Source organism: Dama dama, chromosome 32 (genome assembly GCF_033118175.1).
Source record: "Dama dama isolate Ldn47 chromosome 32, ASM3311817v1, whole genome shotgun sequence".
Lineage (NCBI taxonomy): Eukaryota > Metazoa > Chordata > Mammalia > Artiodactyla > Cervidae > Dama > Dama dama.
In genome coordinates, this window is record NC_083712.1 from 40155890 (window position 1) to 40172855 (window position 16966).

The following is a 16966-nucleotide window of genomic DNA, read 5'->3' on the forward strand; positions in this document are numbered from 1 at the left end:
ACATTAGAAAACTTTGTAGCATTTTGTTCACCCTGTCCCACTACCTCTGGGGCATGGCACAGTCTAGGTTTAGAGAAGGGAGTAGCTGAGTTTCCAGAGGATATTTTATTTTTCATATTCTCATCTGTCTGGGAACTGCTTAAAGACTGCTTTCTGTTCCACTTTACTCAAATCTCAGCGGGACACTGTTCAGGAAAACTAAGACTTGCAGACACGGGGGGCGGGCAGAGAATGAATGGAGACATACTGTAGACAATATAAGGCTCCAAGGCAACCGTGGTGAGACTATTTGGAAAAATAAAACATCTTAAATGTCCATGTATACAGGGAATGAGAAAAGCCACAAAGACATGCATATTCACAGGAAAGATGCATATTCACAAAACCCTCAGAGACCACAAATTTTCTCCTCAGGCTACTCTCAAGGCTCAGAGCACCCAAGAAATTATAAAAGGACTACATGAGCACGGAGCCAGGCTGTAAACTTGGGGAGAAGTGGCTGTGTTTTCAGAAGTCCAATATTTAACAACAGTGACAACAGAAAAATCACATCCTATCAAAAGAGGAGAAAAAGGAGGAAAGACTATACAGTGGAGATAAGACAGTCTTACCCACAAGTGGTACTGGGGAAACTGGACAGCAACACAAAAAACAATAAGATTAAAATGTTCCCTCATAGTATTTATAAAAATAAACTCAAAATGGCTTAAAGGCTGAAATGTAAGGCCTGTAACCACAAAATTCTTAGAACATAGGCAGGATTCTCCAGGCCAGAATACTGGTGAGGGTGGCCTTTCCCTTCTCCAAGGGATCTTCCCAACACAGGGATTAAACTCAGGTCTCCTGCATTGCGGGTGGATTCTTTACCAGTTGAGCCACAGGGGAAGCCCAAATAGGCAGGATACTCTGACATAAATTGTAGTAATATTTTCTTGGATAAATATCCTAAGACCAAAAAAAAAAAAAAAAAAAGAAAGAAAGAAAACACTAAAAAACATAAATGAAACCTAATTAAACTTAAAAAACTTTTGCACAGCAAAGGAAATTATTAACAAAGCAAAAGACACCTATGGAATGGGAAAAAATATTTGCTAATGATGTGACCAACAGGATGCTAATATCCAAAACACTGTTGTTGTTGTTGTTTAGTAGCTAAGTCATGTCTGGTTCTTTTTTGATCCCGTGGACTGTAGCTTGCCATGCTCCTCTGTCCATGGGGTTTTTCAGGCAAGAATACTGGGGTGGGTTGCCATTTCCTTCTCCAAGGGATCTTTGCAGCCCAGGAATCAAACCCATGTCTCCTGCATTGGCAGACAGAGTCTTTACCACTGAGACACCAGGGAAGCCCACCCAAAATATATAAATAGCTTATTCAACTCAATAGCAAAACAAAAATAAGGACAAAAACAGAAGACCAAATACACATATTTCCACATAAAATATAAAGTTGGCCCACAAGCCTATGAAAAGATCTTCAACATTTCTCATTATTAGAGAGATACAAATCAAAACTACAATGAGGTATAACCTCACACCTGTTCGAATGAGTTTCATCAAAATCTCTACAAATAACAAATGTTAGGAAAGATGTGGAGAAAAAGGAACCCTTGTATACTTTTGCTGGCAATATAAATTTGTACAGCTACTATGGGAAACACTATGGAATTTCCTTAAAAAAGTAAAACTAGAACTACCATACAACCTAGCAATCCTACTCCTGGGTATACATCTGGAAAATCAAAAGACATTAATTAAAAAAATATATATTCCTCAATGTTCATAGCAGCATTATTTATAAAATCCAAGACTCAGAAGCAACTTAAGTGCCTATCAACAGACTACTGGATTATAAATGTGATTTTAAAAATATAAATCTATGTAAATATATTTACAAATAAAGGAATATTTATAAACAATATGTAATATTTAGAAATATGAGTGTGGAGGAAGGGAGCTAAGATGGCAGAGGAATAGGATGGGGAGACCACTTTCTCCCCCACAAATTCACCGAAAGAACATTTGAACGCTGAGCAAACTCCACAAAACAACTTCTGAACGCTGGCAGAGGACATCAGGCACCCAGAAAAGCAGCCCATTGTCTTCAAAAGGAAGTAGGACAAAATATAAAAGATAAAAAGAGAGACAAAAGAGTTAGCGATGGAGATTCATCCTGGGAAGGGAGTCTTAGTAGAGGAAATTTCCAAACACCAGGAAACCCTCTGACCAGTCCGGGGGAAGTTTTTGAATCTTGGAGGGCAACCTAGCCGGGAGGAAAAATAAATAAATAAAACCTACAGATGACGTGCCTAAAGGCAACTCCCAGCACAAAAGTACTCCAGACCCTCGCGTCCACCAGCAAGTGGGGGCTGAACAGAGAGGAGGCGGCGTTGCTTAGGCTAAGGACAGGGCCGGAATGCCCTGAGGGCAATCTGAGGGAGCTAACGTGAGATAGCAACCTAACCTGTGGGATAGCAAGAGAGAGAGAGAGAATTAACCTGAGAAAAGCCCTAACCTAAGGCACTGCCGGCCTCTTCATGGAACAAAGGACTGAGCAATACCAGAGAAGAGCTAGCCCGCTGTGGACCGGTACATCTCCCGCTGGAGGCAGGGGAGGCGGGCACCAGCCAGAGCCAGAAAGGGGCAAACTCGGCCCTGGAGAGGGCATCCCCTACCAAACTGCAAACAGGCTTCCAGTTTCTAACCAAAGAGTTCCTGAGATTCTGGATGGTTGACATCCCCAGGGAGGGCTGCAGCCAGAGATCAGCCCCCCAGAACAGACACAAGGGGCACTGGACTGGGCGCGCCCAGAAACTGGGGCAGGGACGGGGAGGGGAGAAGTCGCGCTGCACCTGAAGAGAGTGTGCTCATCAAGCACCTGGTTGCCTGAGCTGCTCGGACCGGGAAACGGCACAAAACGCAGGCCCAACCGAGTCTGCGCCTTTGTGGAGTACCCGAGAACCTGATCTTGAGCGGCTTGGGCCTGGGAAGTGCACATAACGCAGGGCCCGCTCCCTGTAGAGCAACCTGAAGCCTGAGCAGTGTAGACGGGGAAAGCACACACGCCGTGAGCGGGGGCAAACCCAGTGTGGCCGGAACACTGCGAGCACTCCCCACACACGCCAGTGACATTGGTCTGCAGCGCCCCTCCCTCCCCGCAGCACCACTGAACAAGAAACCTAAACAAGAGACCACCTCCGCCGGCCTGTGTCAGGGCGGAAGTTAGACACTGAAGAGACCTGCAAACAGAAGCCAAACAAACAAAGGGAACGGCTTCAGAAGTGACAGGTGCAACAGAATAAAATCCCTGTAGTTAACACCGACTACACTGGAAGGGGCCTATAGATATTGGAAAGTATAAGCTGGAACAAGGAACTATCTGAAACTGAACTGAACCCACACTGCCCACAACAGCTCCAGAGAAATTCCTAGATATATTTTTACTATTTTTTTAATTAAAAATTTTTTCTTCTTTTTTTAAGTCCTCTATTACTCCTTTAATTTTCATTTTTATAACCCACTATAACCTTGCAAAAAAAAAAAGGGACCCTATTTTTAAAGTGAACTTCATATATATTTCTTGTACTTTTTGTGTTTATTTTATAATATCGTATTTTTAAGAGTCTAACCTCTACTTTAGATTTTTAATCTTTGTTTTTTAGTATTTGATATCAATTTTGTAGATTTAAGAATCCAATCTTCAGTACCCATTTTTACTCAGGACTGTGATTACTAGCTTGATTACTCTCTCCCCCTTTTGACTCTCCTATTTCTCCCCCAGGTCACCTCTATTTCCTCCCTCCCTCTTCTCTTCTCAACCCAGATCTGTGAACCTCTGTGGGTGTTCTGGGCTGCGGAGAGCACTTAGGGAACAGAGTACTGTCTAGATCTGTCTCTATACTCTTGATTTCCCCTTTTTCTCCTGCTCACCTCTATCTCCTTCCTCCCTCTTCTCTTCTTCATGTAACTCTGTGAACCTCTCTGAGTGTCCCTCACTGTGGAGATCTTTTCACCATTAACCTAGAAGTTTTATTATCAGTGCTGTATGGATGGAGAAGTCTTGAGGCTACTGGAAGAATAAGACTGAAAACCAGAGGCAGGAGACTTAAGCCCAAAACCTGAGAACACCAGAGAACTCCTGACTACAGGGTACATTAATTAATAAGAGATCATCCAAAAGCCTCCATACCTACACTGAAACCAACCACCACCCAACAGCCAATAAGTTGCAGAGCAAGACATACCACACAAATTCTCCAGCAACACAGGAACATATCCCTGAGCATCAATATACAGGCTGCCCAAAGTCACACCAAACCCATAGACATCTCAAAACTCACTACTGGAAACTCCATTGCACTCCAGAGAGAAGAAATCCAGCTCCACCCACCAGAACACCAACGCAAGCTTCCCTAACCAGGAAACCTTGACAATCGTCCAACCTCACCCACTGGGAGGAGCCTCCACAATAAAAAGGAACCACAAAATACTAGAATACAGAAAGGCCACCCCAAACACAGCAATCTAAATGAGACGAAAATGCAGAGAAATACTCAGCAGGTAAAGGAGCATGAAAAATGCCCACCAAACCAAACAAAAGAGGAGGAGATAGGGAATCTACATGAAAAAGCATTTAGAATAATGATAATAAAAATGATCCAAAATCTTGAAAACAAAATGGAGTTACAGATGAATAGCCTGGAGACAAGGATTGAGAAGATGCAAGAAATGTTTAATAAGGACCTAGAAGAAATAAAAAAGAGTCAATTAATAGTGAATAATGCAATAAATGAGATCAAACACACTCTGGAGGGAATCAACAATAGAATAACAGAAGCAGAAGATAGGATAAGTGAGGTAGAAGATAGAATGGTGGAAATAAATGAAGCAGAGAGGAAAAAAGAAAAAAAGAATCAGAAGAAATGAGTACACCCTCAGGGACCTCTGGAACAATGTGAAACACCCCAACATTTGAATCATAGGAGTCCCAGAAGACGACAACAGGAAAGGCCATGAGAAAATACTCTAGGAGATAATAGTTGAAAACTTCCCTAAAATAGGGAAGGAAATAGTCACACAAGTCCAAGAAACCCAGAGAGTCCCAAACAGGATAAACCCAAGGCAAAACACCCCAAGACACATATTAATCAAATTAACAAAGATCACAAAGAACAAATATTAAAGGCAGCAAGGGAAAAACAACAAATAACACACAAGGGGATTCCCATGAGGATAACAGCTGATCTTTCAATAGAAACTCTTCAGGCCAGAAGGGAATGGCAGGACATACTTAAAGTAATGAAAGAGAATAACCTACAAGCCAGAATACTGTACCCAGCAAGGATCTCATTCAGACATGAAGGAGAATTAAAAAGCTTTACAGATAAGCAAAAGCTGAGAGAATTCAGCACCACCAAACCAGCTCTCCAACAAATGCTAAAGGATCTTCTCTAGACAGGAAACACAGAAAGGGTGTATAAACTCAAACCCAAAACAACAAAGTAAATGACAACGGGACCATACCTATCAGTAATTACCTTAAATGTAAATGGGTTGAATGACCCAACCAAAAGACAAAGACTGGCTAAATGGATAAAAAAATAAGACCCCTAAATATGCTGTCTACAAGAGACCCACTTCAAAACAAGGGACACATACAGATTGAAAGTGAAGGGCTGGAAAAAAAATTTCATGCAAATGGAGACCAAAAGAAAGCAGGAGTAGCAATACTCATATCAGATAAAATAGACTTTAAAATAAAGGCCATGAAAAGAGACAAAGATGGACACTACATAATGATCAAAGGATCAATCCATGAAGGAGATATAATAATCATAAATATATATGCACCCAACATAGGAGCACCGCAATATGTAAGGCAAATGCTAACAAGTATGAAAGGGGAAATTAACAATAACAAATAATAGTGGGAGACTTTAATACCCCAGTCACACCTATGGATAGATCAACTAAACAGAAAATTAACAAGGAAACACAAACTTTAAATGACACAATGGACCAGCTAGACCTAATTGATATCTATAGGACATTTCACCCCAAACCAATCAATTTCACCTTTTTCTCAAGTGCACACGGAACCTTCTCCAGAATAGATTACATCCTAGGCCATAAATCCAGCCTTGGGATATTCAAAAAAATTGAAATCATTCCAAGCATCTTTTCTGACCACAATGCAGTAAGATTAGATCTCAATTACAGGAAAAAAGCTATTAAAAATTCCAACATATGGAGGCTAAATAACATGCTTCTGAATAACCAACAAATCATAGAAGAAATCAAAAAAGAAATCAAAATATACATAGAAACAAATGAAAATGAAAACACAACAACCCAAAACCTATGGGACACTATAAAAGCAGTGCTAAGGGGAAGGTTCATAGCAATACAGGCTTACCTCAAGGAACAAGAAAAAAGTCAAATAAATAACTCTCACCTAAAGCAACTAGAGAAGGAAGAAATGAAGAACCCCAGGGTTAGCAGAAGGAAAGAAATCTTAAAACTTATGGCAGAAATAAATGCAAAAGAAACAAAAGAGACCATAGCAAAAATCAACAAAGCTAAAAGTTAGTTTTTTGAAAGGATAAATAAAATGGACAAATCGTTAGCCAGACTCATCAAGAAACAAAGGGAGAAGAATCAAATCAACAAAATTAGAAATGAAATGAAGAGATCACAACAGACAACACAGAAATACAAAGGATCATAAGAGAATACTACCAGCAGCTCTATGCCAGTAAAATGGACAACTTGGAAGAAATGGACAAATTCTTAGAAAAGTATAACTTTCCAAAACTGAACCAGGAAGAAATAGAAAATCTTAACAAACCCATCACAAGCATGGAAATCAAAACTGTAATCAGAAATCTTACAGCAAGCAAAAGCCCAGGATCAGACGGCTTCACACCTGAGTTCTACCAAAAATTTAGAGAAGAGCTAACACCTATGTTACTCAAACTCTTCCAGAAAGTTGCAGAAGAAGGCAAACTTCCAAACTCATTCTATGAGGCCACCATCACCTTAATAGCAAAACCAGACAAAGTTGCCACAAAAAAAGAAAACTACAGGCCAATATCACTGATGAACATAGATGCAAAAATCCTTAACAAAATTCTAGCAAACAGAATCCAACAACATATTAAAAAGATCATACATCATGACCAAATTGGCTTTATCCCAGGAATGCAAAGATTCTTTAATATCTGCAAATCAATCAATGTAATACACCACATTAACAAATTGAAAGATAAAAAACATATGATTATCTCAATAGATGCAGAAAAAGCCTTTGACATAATTCAGCATTCATTTATGATAAAAATTCTCCATAAAGCAGGAATAGACATAATAAAAGCTATATATGACAAACCCACAGCAAACATTATCCTCAATGGTGAAAAATTGAAAGCATTTCCCCTAAAGTCAGGAACAAGGCAAGGGTGCCCACTCTTACCACTACTGTTCAACATAATTTTGGAAGTTTTGGCCACAGCAATCAGAGCAGAAAAAGAAGTAAAAGGAATCCAGATAGGAAAAGAAGAAGTGAAACTCTCACTGTTTGCAGATGACATGATCCTCTACATAGAAAACCCTAAAGACTCTAACAGAAAATTACTAGAGCTAATCAATGAATATAGTAAAGTTGCAGGCTATAAGATTAACACACAGAAATCCCTTGCATTCCTATACACTGACAATGAGAAAACAGAAAGAGAAATTAAGGAAACAATACCATTCACCATTGCAACGAAAAGAATAAAGTACTTAGAAATATATCTACCTAGAGAAACAAAAGACCTATACATAGAAAACTATAAAACACTGATGAAAGAAATCAAAGAGGGCACAAATAGATGGAGAAATATACCGTGTTCATGGATTGGAAGAATCAATGTTGTGAAATGAGTATACTATCCAAACTAATCTATAGATTCAATGCAATCCCTTTCAAGCTACCAACAGTATTTTTCACAGAACTAGAACAAATAATTTCACAATTTGTATGGAAACACAGAAAACCTCGAATAGCCAAAGCAATCTTGAGAAAGAAGAATGGAACTGGTGGAATCAACCTGCCCGACTTCAGGCTCTACTACAAAGCCACAGTCATCAAGACAGTATGGTACTGGCACAAAGACAGAAATATAGATCAATGGAACAAAATAGAAACCCCAGAGATAAATCCACGTACCTATGGACACCTTATCTTTGACAAACGAGGCAAGAATATATAATGGAGAAAAGAATATAAAACCTCTTTAACAAGTGGTGCTGGGACAACTGGTTAAGCACTTGTAAAAGAATGAAACTAGAACACTTTCTAACACCATACACAAAAATAAACTGAAAACAGATTAAGGATCTAAATGTAAGACCAGAAACTATAAAACTCCTAGAAGAGAACATAGGCAAAACACTCTCTGACATAAATCACAGCAAGATCCTCTATGACCCACCTCCCAGAATATTGGAAATAAAAGCAAAAATAAACAAGTGGGACCTAATTAAACTTAAAAGCTTTTGCACTACAAAGGAAACTATAAGCAAGGTGAAAACACAACCTTCAGAATGAGAGAAAAGAATAGCAAACAGAGCAAACAGACAAAGAATTAATCTCAAAAATATACAAGCAACTCCTGCAGCTCAATTCCAGAGAAATAAATGACCCAATCAAAAAACGGGCCAAAGAACTAAACAGACGTTTCTCCAAAGATGACTTACAGATGGCTAACAAACACATGAAAAGATGCTCAACATCACTCATTATTAGAGAAATGCAAATCAAAACCACAATGAGGTACCGTTTCATGCCAGTCAGAATGGCTGCTATCCAAAAGTCTACAAGCAATAAATGCTGGAGAGGTTGTGGAGAAAAGGGAACCCTCTTACACTGTTGGTGAGAGTGCAAACTAATACAGCCACTATGGAGAACAGTGTGGCGATTCCTTAAAAAACTGGAAGTAGAACTGCCATATGACCCAGCAATCCCACTCCTGGGCATACACACTGAGGAAACCAGAACTGAAACAGACATGTTTACCCCAATATTCATCGTAGCACTGTTTACAATAGCCAGGATATGGAAGCAGCCTAGACGCCCATCAGCAGATGGATGGATAAGAAAGCTGTGGTACATATACACAATGGAATATTACTCAGCCATTGGATACATTTGAATCAGTTCTAATGAGATGGATGAAACTGGAGCCCATTATACAGAGTGAAGTAAGCCAGAAAGAAAAACACCAATACAGTATAGTAACGCATATATATGGAATTTAGAAAGATGGTAACGATAACCCTATATGCAAGAGAGCAAAACAGACACAGATGTACAGAACAGACTTTTGGACTCTGTCGGAGAAGGTGAGGGTGGGATGATCTGTGAGAATAGCATTGAAACATGTATATTATCAAGTGTGAAACAGATCGCCAGTCCAGGTTTGATGCATGAGACAAGTGCTCAGGACTGGTGCACTAGGATGACCCAGAGGGATGGGATGGAGAGGGAGGTGGGAGGGGGGTTCAGGATAGGGAACACATTTAAACCCATGACTGATTCATATCAATGTGTGGCAAAAACCACTACAATATTGTAATTAGTCTCCAACTAATATAAAGAAATGAAAAAAAAAAAAAAAAAAAAAGAGAGATATAAGTGTGGACTATTACTCAGGCATAAAAAGAAGGAAACAGTGTCGTTGTCAGTAGTGTGGATGAGCTTAAAGAATGTTATGCTTAGTGAAATGAGTCAGATGGAGGAAGTCAAATACTATATGATATCACTTATATGTGGAACCTTAAAAAGGGTACAAATGAATGTATATGCAAAATTGAAACAGAACTCTCCACAGGGGAGGTCCTAGTGGGGAGGGACAAATTAGTAGTATGATAAATTGTATAGTATAGTACAAATTTTATAGTATACAAGGTGCTATTTATAATGTAGATAGGCAACAAAGATATACTGCGTAGCACAGGGACTTATACTCATTATTTTGTAATAACTTATAATGGACTATCATCTGCAAAATACTGAATCACTATAATGTACACTGGGAACTAACACAATATTGTAAGTCAATTATTTCCATTTAAACGAATTAATGGAAGGTTTATTATAGAAAATGGAGAGTAGTTGTATTTCAGATTTTTGTCCCTTTGATTGATCTTTCCTTTACTCTGTGAATCCTTTATTATTTTCATCACTAAAATGAGCATATGTTTCATTAATGGTTTTTTTTACTATAATCGTTATTTTTAAGTAATTATATAAAAATATAATTCATGACATTACTTTACAATATTTGTTTTTTCATTCATTTTTATTAGTTGGAGGCTAATTACTTTACAATATTGTAGTGGGTTTTGTCATATATCCAAATAAATAAATTTATAAAACAAAAAAATATAATTCATGACATTAAAATACATGAAATAATAAAACTTTCAATGAACAGTATGATTCTCAATTCAGTTAACATATGTGAAAAAATAGTAAATAGCAGGTTATGTTTTTTATTTTAAAATTTCTCTCATTTGCAAAACTTTCCATTTTCTTATCTTTTTTGAAATTAAATACACATTTAACTTGATAAAAATACCACGTATGCATTTAAAATTTGAAATTAGTATATTACCTGGTAATAAAAGACCACATACCTTTCTTTCACCACAAACAGTTCCATCTTTTATCCACATCTTTGCTGAATTTTCATCACCATAAGCATAATCCAGTCCAACGCAGAGATTTCCATTTACATTGGAATACAAAACAGAGGCGTTTGGAATAGTAAAGACTTGTGATTTGTCATATGTACATAGTAATTTTCCACATTTCACATTCCTATAGTTTAGCAACAAATAAAAATCATTAGTTTTCAATACAGAGAAATATTAGACTATCATTTCTAAAGGAAAAAGATTTAAATAAAGCATTAAGAGAAAGAAAGATTGTGCTAAGTTGGGTCCGACTCTTGTGACCCTATGGACTGTAGCCCGCCAGGCTCCTCTGTTCATGGGATTCTCCAGGCAAGAATACTGGAGTGGGTTACCCATGCCCTCCTTCAGGGAATCTTCCCAATCCAGGAACCGAGCTCAGATCTCCCACATTGCAGGTGGATTATTTACTGTCTGAGCCACTAGGGAAGCCCATGAATCCTGGAGTAGGTAGCCTAGCCCTTCTCCAGGGGATCTCCCTGACTCAGGAATCAAACCCAGCTCTCCTGCATTGCAGGTGGATTCTTTACGAGATGAGCTACCACAGAAGCCCCACTTCCTATTTAGTCTGATCACTTTTTAACAATTCTTTATTATTATCATTTTTTGGCTGTTGTTCTTAAACATGATTCTGAGCTTATTCTATCTAAAAATTAGTAAAATTTTAAAAATTACTAATCTAATTACATTTCCTTTTCTATTTTTCAAACATAATACATATTCTCCACATCATGGATCCCAAACTGACAAGACATTAAGGCATACACTTAAGTAGCAGTATATGGAATAAATATTAATGTTGGATCACTAAGATATATCATGATGATAGTGTCTAAACCACAAAAATAACCAGAAAATCAAGTGTGTGTGTGTGTGTGTGCGCATGCGTGCGCACAGTTGTGTCTGACTCTATGCCTGTCAGGCTCCTCTGTCCATGGAATTTTTCCAGGTAAGGATACTGGAATGGGTTGCCATTTCCTTCTCCAGGGGATTTTCCTGACCCAGGGATCGAACCAGCATCTCCTGCATCTTCTGCATTGGCAGGCAGATTCTTTACTGCTGAGCCTTAGGGAAGGCAACCCCAAAATTAAAAAAAAAGCATTAATAATCACATGAAAGAGTGGTCATTTCATAAATCAGTAGGTAAATGCAAATTAGACAGTAAGATACCTCTTTAGAATGACACATAAACAAGGCAACAAAAAGTCATGACAATACCAAATGCTGCGGATGCGGAGAAGCTATAACTCTGATATACTTTTGTTGGAAATGTAAAATGGTACGGTAACTTTGGAGATTATGTGGGCAACTGCTTAAAATGTTTAAATTGCCATGTAAGTGAAAGTTACTCAGTCATGTCTGATTCTTTTGCGACCCCATGGACTGTAGACTGCCAGGCTCCTCTGCTTATAGAATTCTTCAGGCAAGAATACTGGTTTGAGTTGCCGTTCCCTTCTCCAGGGGATCTTTCCAACCCAGGGATTGAATGTCGGTGTCCTGCATTGCAGACAGATTCTTTACCATCTGAGCCACCAGGAAAGCCCTGAACTTGCCATATGACTCAGCAACTCCACTTCTAAGTGTGCATCCATGGGAAATTTAAAAATATGTGTTTACATAAAGACTTTATATAAAGACCTTCATCACTTGTTATATTTCAAGAGAAAAAATACATGCCTTTACAAAGAAAACAAAATACTGCATAAAAATGTTGAAAGCACCATTGTTCTTAATTTTTTTACTTGAAGTATACTTGATTTGTAATGTTCTGTTAATTACTACTGTATAGCAAAGTGATTCAGTTATACATACATACATACATACATATATATATATATATATATAGTTTTTTAAATATTCTTTTCCATTATGGCTTACAATAGAATATTGAATATAGTTCTTTGTGCTAACAGTAGGATGTTGTTGTTTATCCATTCTCTGTATAATAGAGACATCCATAGCAGCATTGTTTATAATGACCCAAAACTATTAGAAACATTCTAAATGCCCATTAGCTGGCACATAATTTTAGGATATAGTATTATCCAGTAATAAGAAGCTACAAACTAGTGTTATAGGCTACAAAATGGATGAAACTAAAAAAATAAGTAAAATAAACCAAGTAAAAAGACCACATAGTATGTAATTTTTCTAATATAAGATCTCCAGAAAAGGCAAATCTAAGGAAAGAGAAAGTATGTCACTAGTTTCTAGGAACTGGAATCCCTTTTAAGTGACTTTGGATTCTAGTGACTTTTGCACTTTTATAAAGTTATCACAAAGTACATAAGTTATCCCATTAAAGTGGATTGATTACATTTTAGTTAAGTATTTTAAGTATTATTAAGTCTGTTACAAATTATTTATGAGCTTCTACACAAAGTTGTTGTTCTTCAGTCGCTCAGTCATGTGTGATTCTTTGCATCCCCATGGACTGCAGCACACCAGGCTTCCCTGTTCTTCACTATTTCCTGGAGTTTGCTTAAACTCATGCCCATTGAAGGGGTGATGCCATCCAACCATCTCATCCTCTGTTGTCCCCTTCTCCTCTTGCCTTCAATCTTTCCTGGCATCAGTTCTAGCTCAGTTCAGTTGCTCAGTTGTGTCCGACTCTTTGTGACCCCATGAACCGCAGCACACCAGGCCTCCCTGTCCATCACCAATTCAAGGAGTTTACCGAAACTCATATCCATTGAGTCAGTGATGCCATCCAACCATCTCATCCTCTGTCATCCCCTTCTCCTCCTGCCTTGAATCTTTCCCAACATCAGGGTCTTTTCAAATGAGTCATCTCTTCACATCAGGCGGCCAAAGGATTGGAGTTTGGCTTCAACATCAGTCCTTCCAATGAACACCCAGGACTGATCTCCTTTAGGATGGACTGGTTGGATCTCCTTGCAGTCCAATGGACTCGTAAGAGTCTTCTCCAACACCACAGTTAAAAAGCATCAATTTTTTGGCGCTCAGTTTTCTTTATAGTCCAACTTTCATGTCCATACATGACTACTGGTAAAACCAAAGCCTTGACTAGATGGACCTTTGTTGACAAAGTAATGTCTCTGCTTTTTTTTTTTTTTTGTCTCTGTTTTTTAACATGCTATCTAGGTTGGTCATAACTTTCCTTCCAAAGAGTGTCTTTTAATTTCCTTGCTGCAAACACCATCTGCAGTGATTTTGGAGCCCAGAAAAATAAAGTCAGCCACTGTTTCCACTGTTTCCCCATCTATTGGCCATGAAGTGATGGGACTGGATGCCATGATCTCAGTTTTCTGAATGTTGAGCTTTAAGCCAAGTTTTTCACTCTCCTCTTTCACTTTCATCAAGAGGCTCTTTAGTTCTTCTTCACTTTCTGCCATAAGGGTGGTATCATCTGAATATCTGAGGTTATTGATATTTCTCCCAGTAATCTTGATTCCAGCTTGTGCTTCCTCCAGCCCAGCGTTTCTCATGATGTACTCTGCATATAAGTTAAGTAAGCAGGGTGACAATATACAGCCTTGACATACTCCTTTTCCTATTTGGAACCAGTCTTTTGTTCCATGTCCAGTTCTAAGTGTTGCTTCCTGACCTGCATACAGGTTTTCAAGAGGCAGGTCAGGTGGTCTGGTATTCCTATCTCTTTCAGAATTTTCCACAGTTTATAGTGATCCACACAGTCGAAGGCTTTGGCATAGTCAATAAAGCAGAAATAGATGTTTTTCTGGAACTCTTACTTTTTTGATGATCCAGCAAATGTTGGCAATTTGATCTCTGGTTCCTCTGCCTTTTCTAAAACCAGTTAGAACATCTGGAAGTTCACAGTTCATGTATTGCTGAAGCCTGGCTTGGAGAATGTTGTGCATTACTTTACTAGCGTGTGAGATGAGTGCAATTGTGCAGTAGTTTGAGCATTCTTTGGCATTGCCTTTCTTTGGGATTGGAATGAAAACTGACCTTTTCCAGTGCTGTGGCCATCGCGGAGTTTTCCAAATTTGCTGGCATATTGAGTGCAGCACTTTCACAGCATCATCTTTTAGGATTTGAAATAGCTCAACTGGAATTCTATCACCTTCACTAGTTTTGTTCGTCGTGATACTTCCTAAGGCACATTGACTTCACATTCCAGGATGTCTGGCTCTAGGTGAATGATCACATCATCATGATTATCTGGCATCAGGGTCTTTTCAAATGTGTTGGCTCTTCACATCAGGTGACCAAAGTATTGGAGCTTCAGCATCAGTCCTTCCAATGAATATTCAGGGTTGATTTTTTTCAGGACTAGTTGGTTTGATTTCCTTGCTGTCCAAGGGACTCTAAAGAATCTTCTCCAACACCACAGTTCAAAAGTACCAATTTTTTAGCACTCAGCATTCTTTATGGTCCAACTCTGACATGCATACATGACTACTGGAAAAACCATAGCTTTCAGTCTGTGGACCCTTGTTGGCAAAGTGATATGGGTGGTGTTAAACTAGTTTGAGTTCAGAAGGTTAACAACTATTTTGAGGCCATTTTCTAAGGCTACCTCAAGAGGCATGGGATTCAAAGTATAGAGCACTGTACTGTTGAAGTCTAGCTTGAATGATTTTGAACATTACCTTGTTAGCATGTGAAATGAGACCAGTTGTGTGGCAGTTTGAACAGTCTTTGGCATTGCCCTTCTTTGGAATTGGAATGAAAACTGACCTTTTCCAGTCCTGTGGCCACTGCTGAGTTTTCCAAATTTGCTGGCATACTGAGCACAGCACTTTCACAGCATCATCTTTTAGGATTTGAAATAGCTCAGCTGGAATTCCATTACCTCCACTAGCTTTGTTCGTAGTAATACTCCCTAAGCCTCACTTGACTTCACACTCACGGATGTCTGACTCTAGGTGAATAACTACACCATTGTGGTAATTGGGTCATTAAGGTCTTTTTGTATAGTTCTTCTGTGTATTCTTGACACCTCTTCTTAATATCTTCTGCTTCTGTTAGGCCCACACAATTTCTGTCCTTTTTTGTGCCCATCTTTTCATGAAATGTGCCATTGGTATCTCTAAATTTCTTGAAGAGATCTCTAGTCATTCCCATTCTATTGTTTTCCTCAATTTCTTTGCACTGTTCACTTAAGAACGCTTCCGCCCCCACCGGTCATTACAAGAAAATGCTGAGTAAACGGAAATCAGTGACTTTTCTTGGACCCATCAGAGAACTGTGGTTGCAGAGAAAACCACATACATGGATCTGGAAATCTAAGTACCTGCAAAAACAACAAGTATAGCACTTGTAATTTGCTTATCTGGAACATATGCCACTGAACTACGTAAGCCACTAATAATATTTAAATACAAATTTTGACAAATTGCTGGAGACTGAGCGTGGACTACCATGAGGACGTGAAGCTCTTGAGTAATGCAGTTATATTTTCACTTGCCTTTTCTCCAGAAACTCTATATGGTTCTTTTGGGGAGTATATGTGAAAGATGTCCATATGCACTTGCAGGGGGAGGTGAAGAGTAACCATTATGAAATTCCCAGACCCAGGTGTCTAATGAAGGCTTAATCTCTAAGTATAAAGACTTTCATCCCACTCTTGCCAACTCCACTAGTCTTGACTCACCTAAATGAATAATAAGTATAGTCATGATCAATAACAGAAAGGGCTTAAGAATATAGGTTGGGGATTGTAGCTGTAGAACAGGGACTAGAGGATGGGGGCATGGGATGGGGCACTCTACACCTGGAGGACGAATAAAAGCACTTCTGGAATCCATACTCCTGCGACACAAACTCATTAAAAGAAAGGCTTATATAAAAACTAGAGAAGGTTCCCCCCCACCCCCAACACAGTGAAACCATATTAAGTCTCCAGCAGAAATAGAAGTAAATTACAACTGAGAGAGCTCTAAGACACATATTCCCTTTGAGGGCTGGGATGAAAGGAAGCTCCAAATTTAAGAAGAGAGAAAGAAATTACTTCACTAATGGAATATGAAGATTCTGGTAACAAACATTAGTCACAATATATCTCCTAAAAATATTAACATATATTCTATATATGTTAAATATTATGTAAAATATTAACAATATATTAACTATATTAAAAGCTTGTTTGCTTCAGTGCCTACTACCCTATATAACATGACCAACTTTCAACACAAAAAAGTATAAGTTATGTGAAAAGGCAAGAAAAAAGAGTAGTCTAAAGAGATAAAATAAGCATCAGAATCAAATCAAATATAGAACAGATCTTGGAATTATTAGATATGAA

General features: G+C 38.5%; 1 protein-coding gene across 1 annotated transcript in view; it reads right to left on the reverse strand.

Annotated features, from left to right (window-relative positions):
• ADAM2 (ADAM metallopeptidase domain 2) overlaps window positions 1-16966 on the reverse strand; it is a 109887-nt gene that overhangs the window by 7974 nt on the left and 84947 nt on the right. Inside the window, exon 16 of the mRNA XM_061134911.1 lies at window positions 10678-10861. Within this exon, the coding sequence (XP_060990894.1) occupies window positions 10678-10861 (184 nt within the window). The remainder of the gene's footprint in view (window positions 1-10677; window positions 10862-16966) is intronic.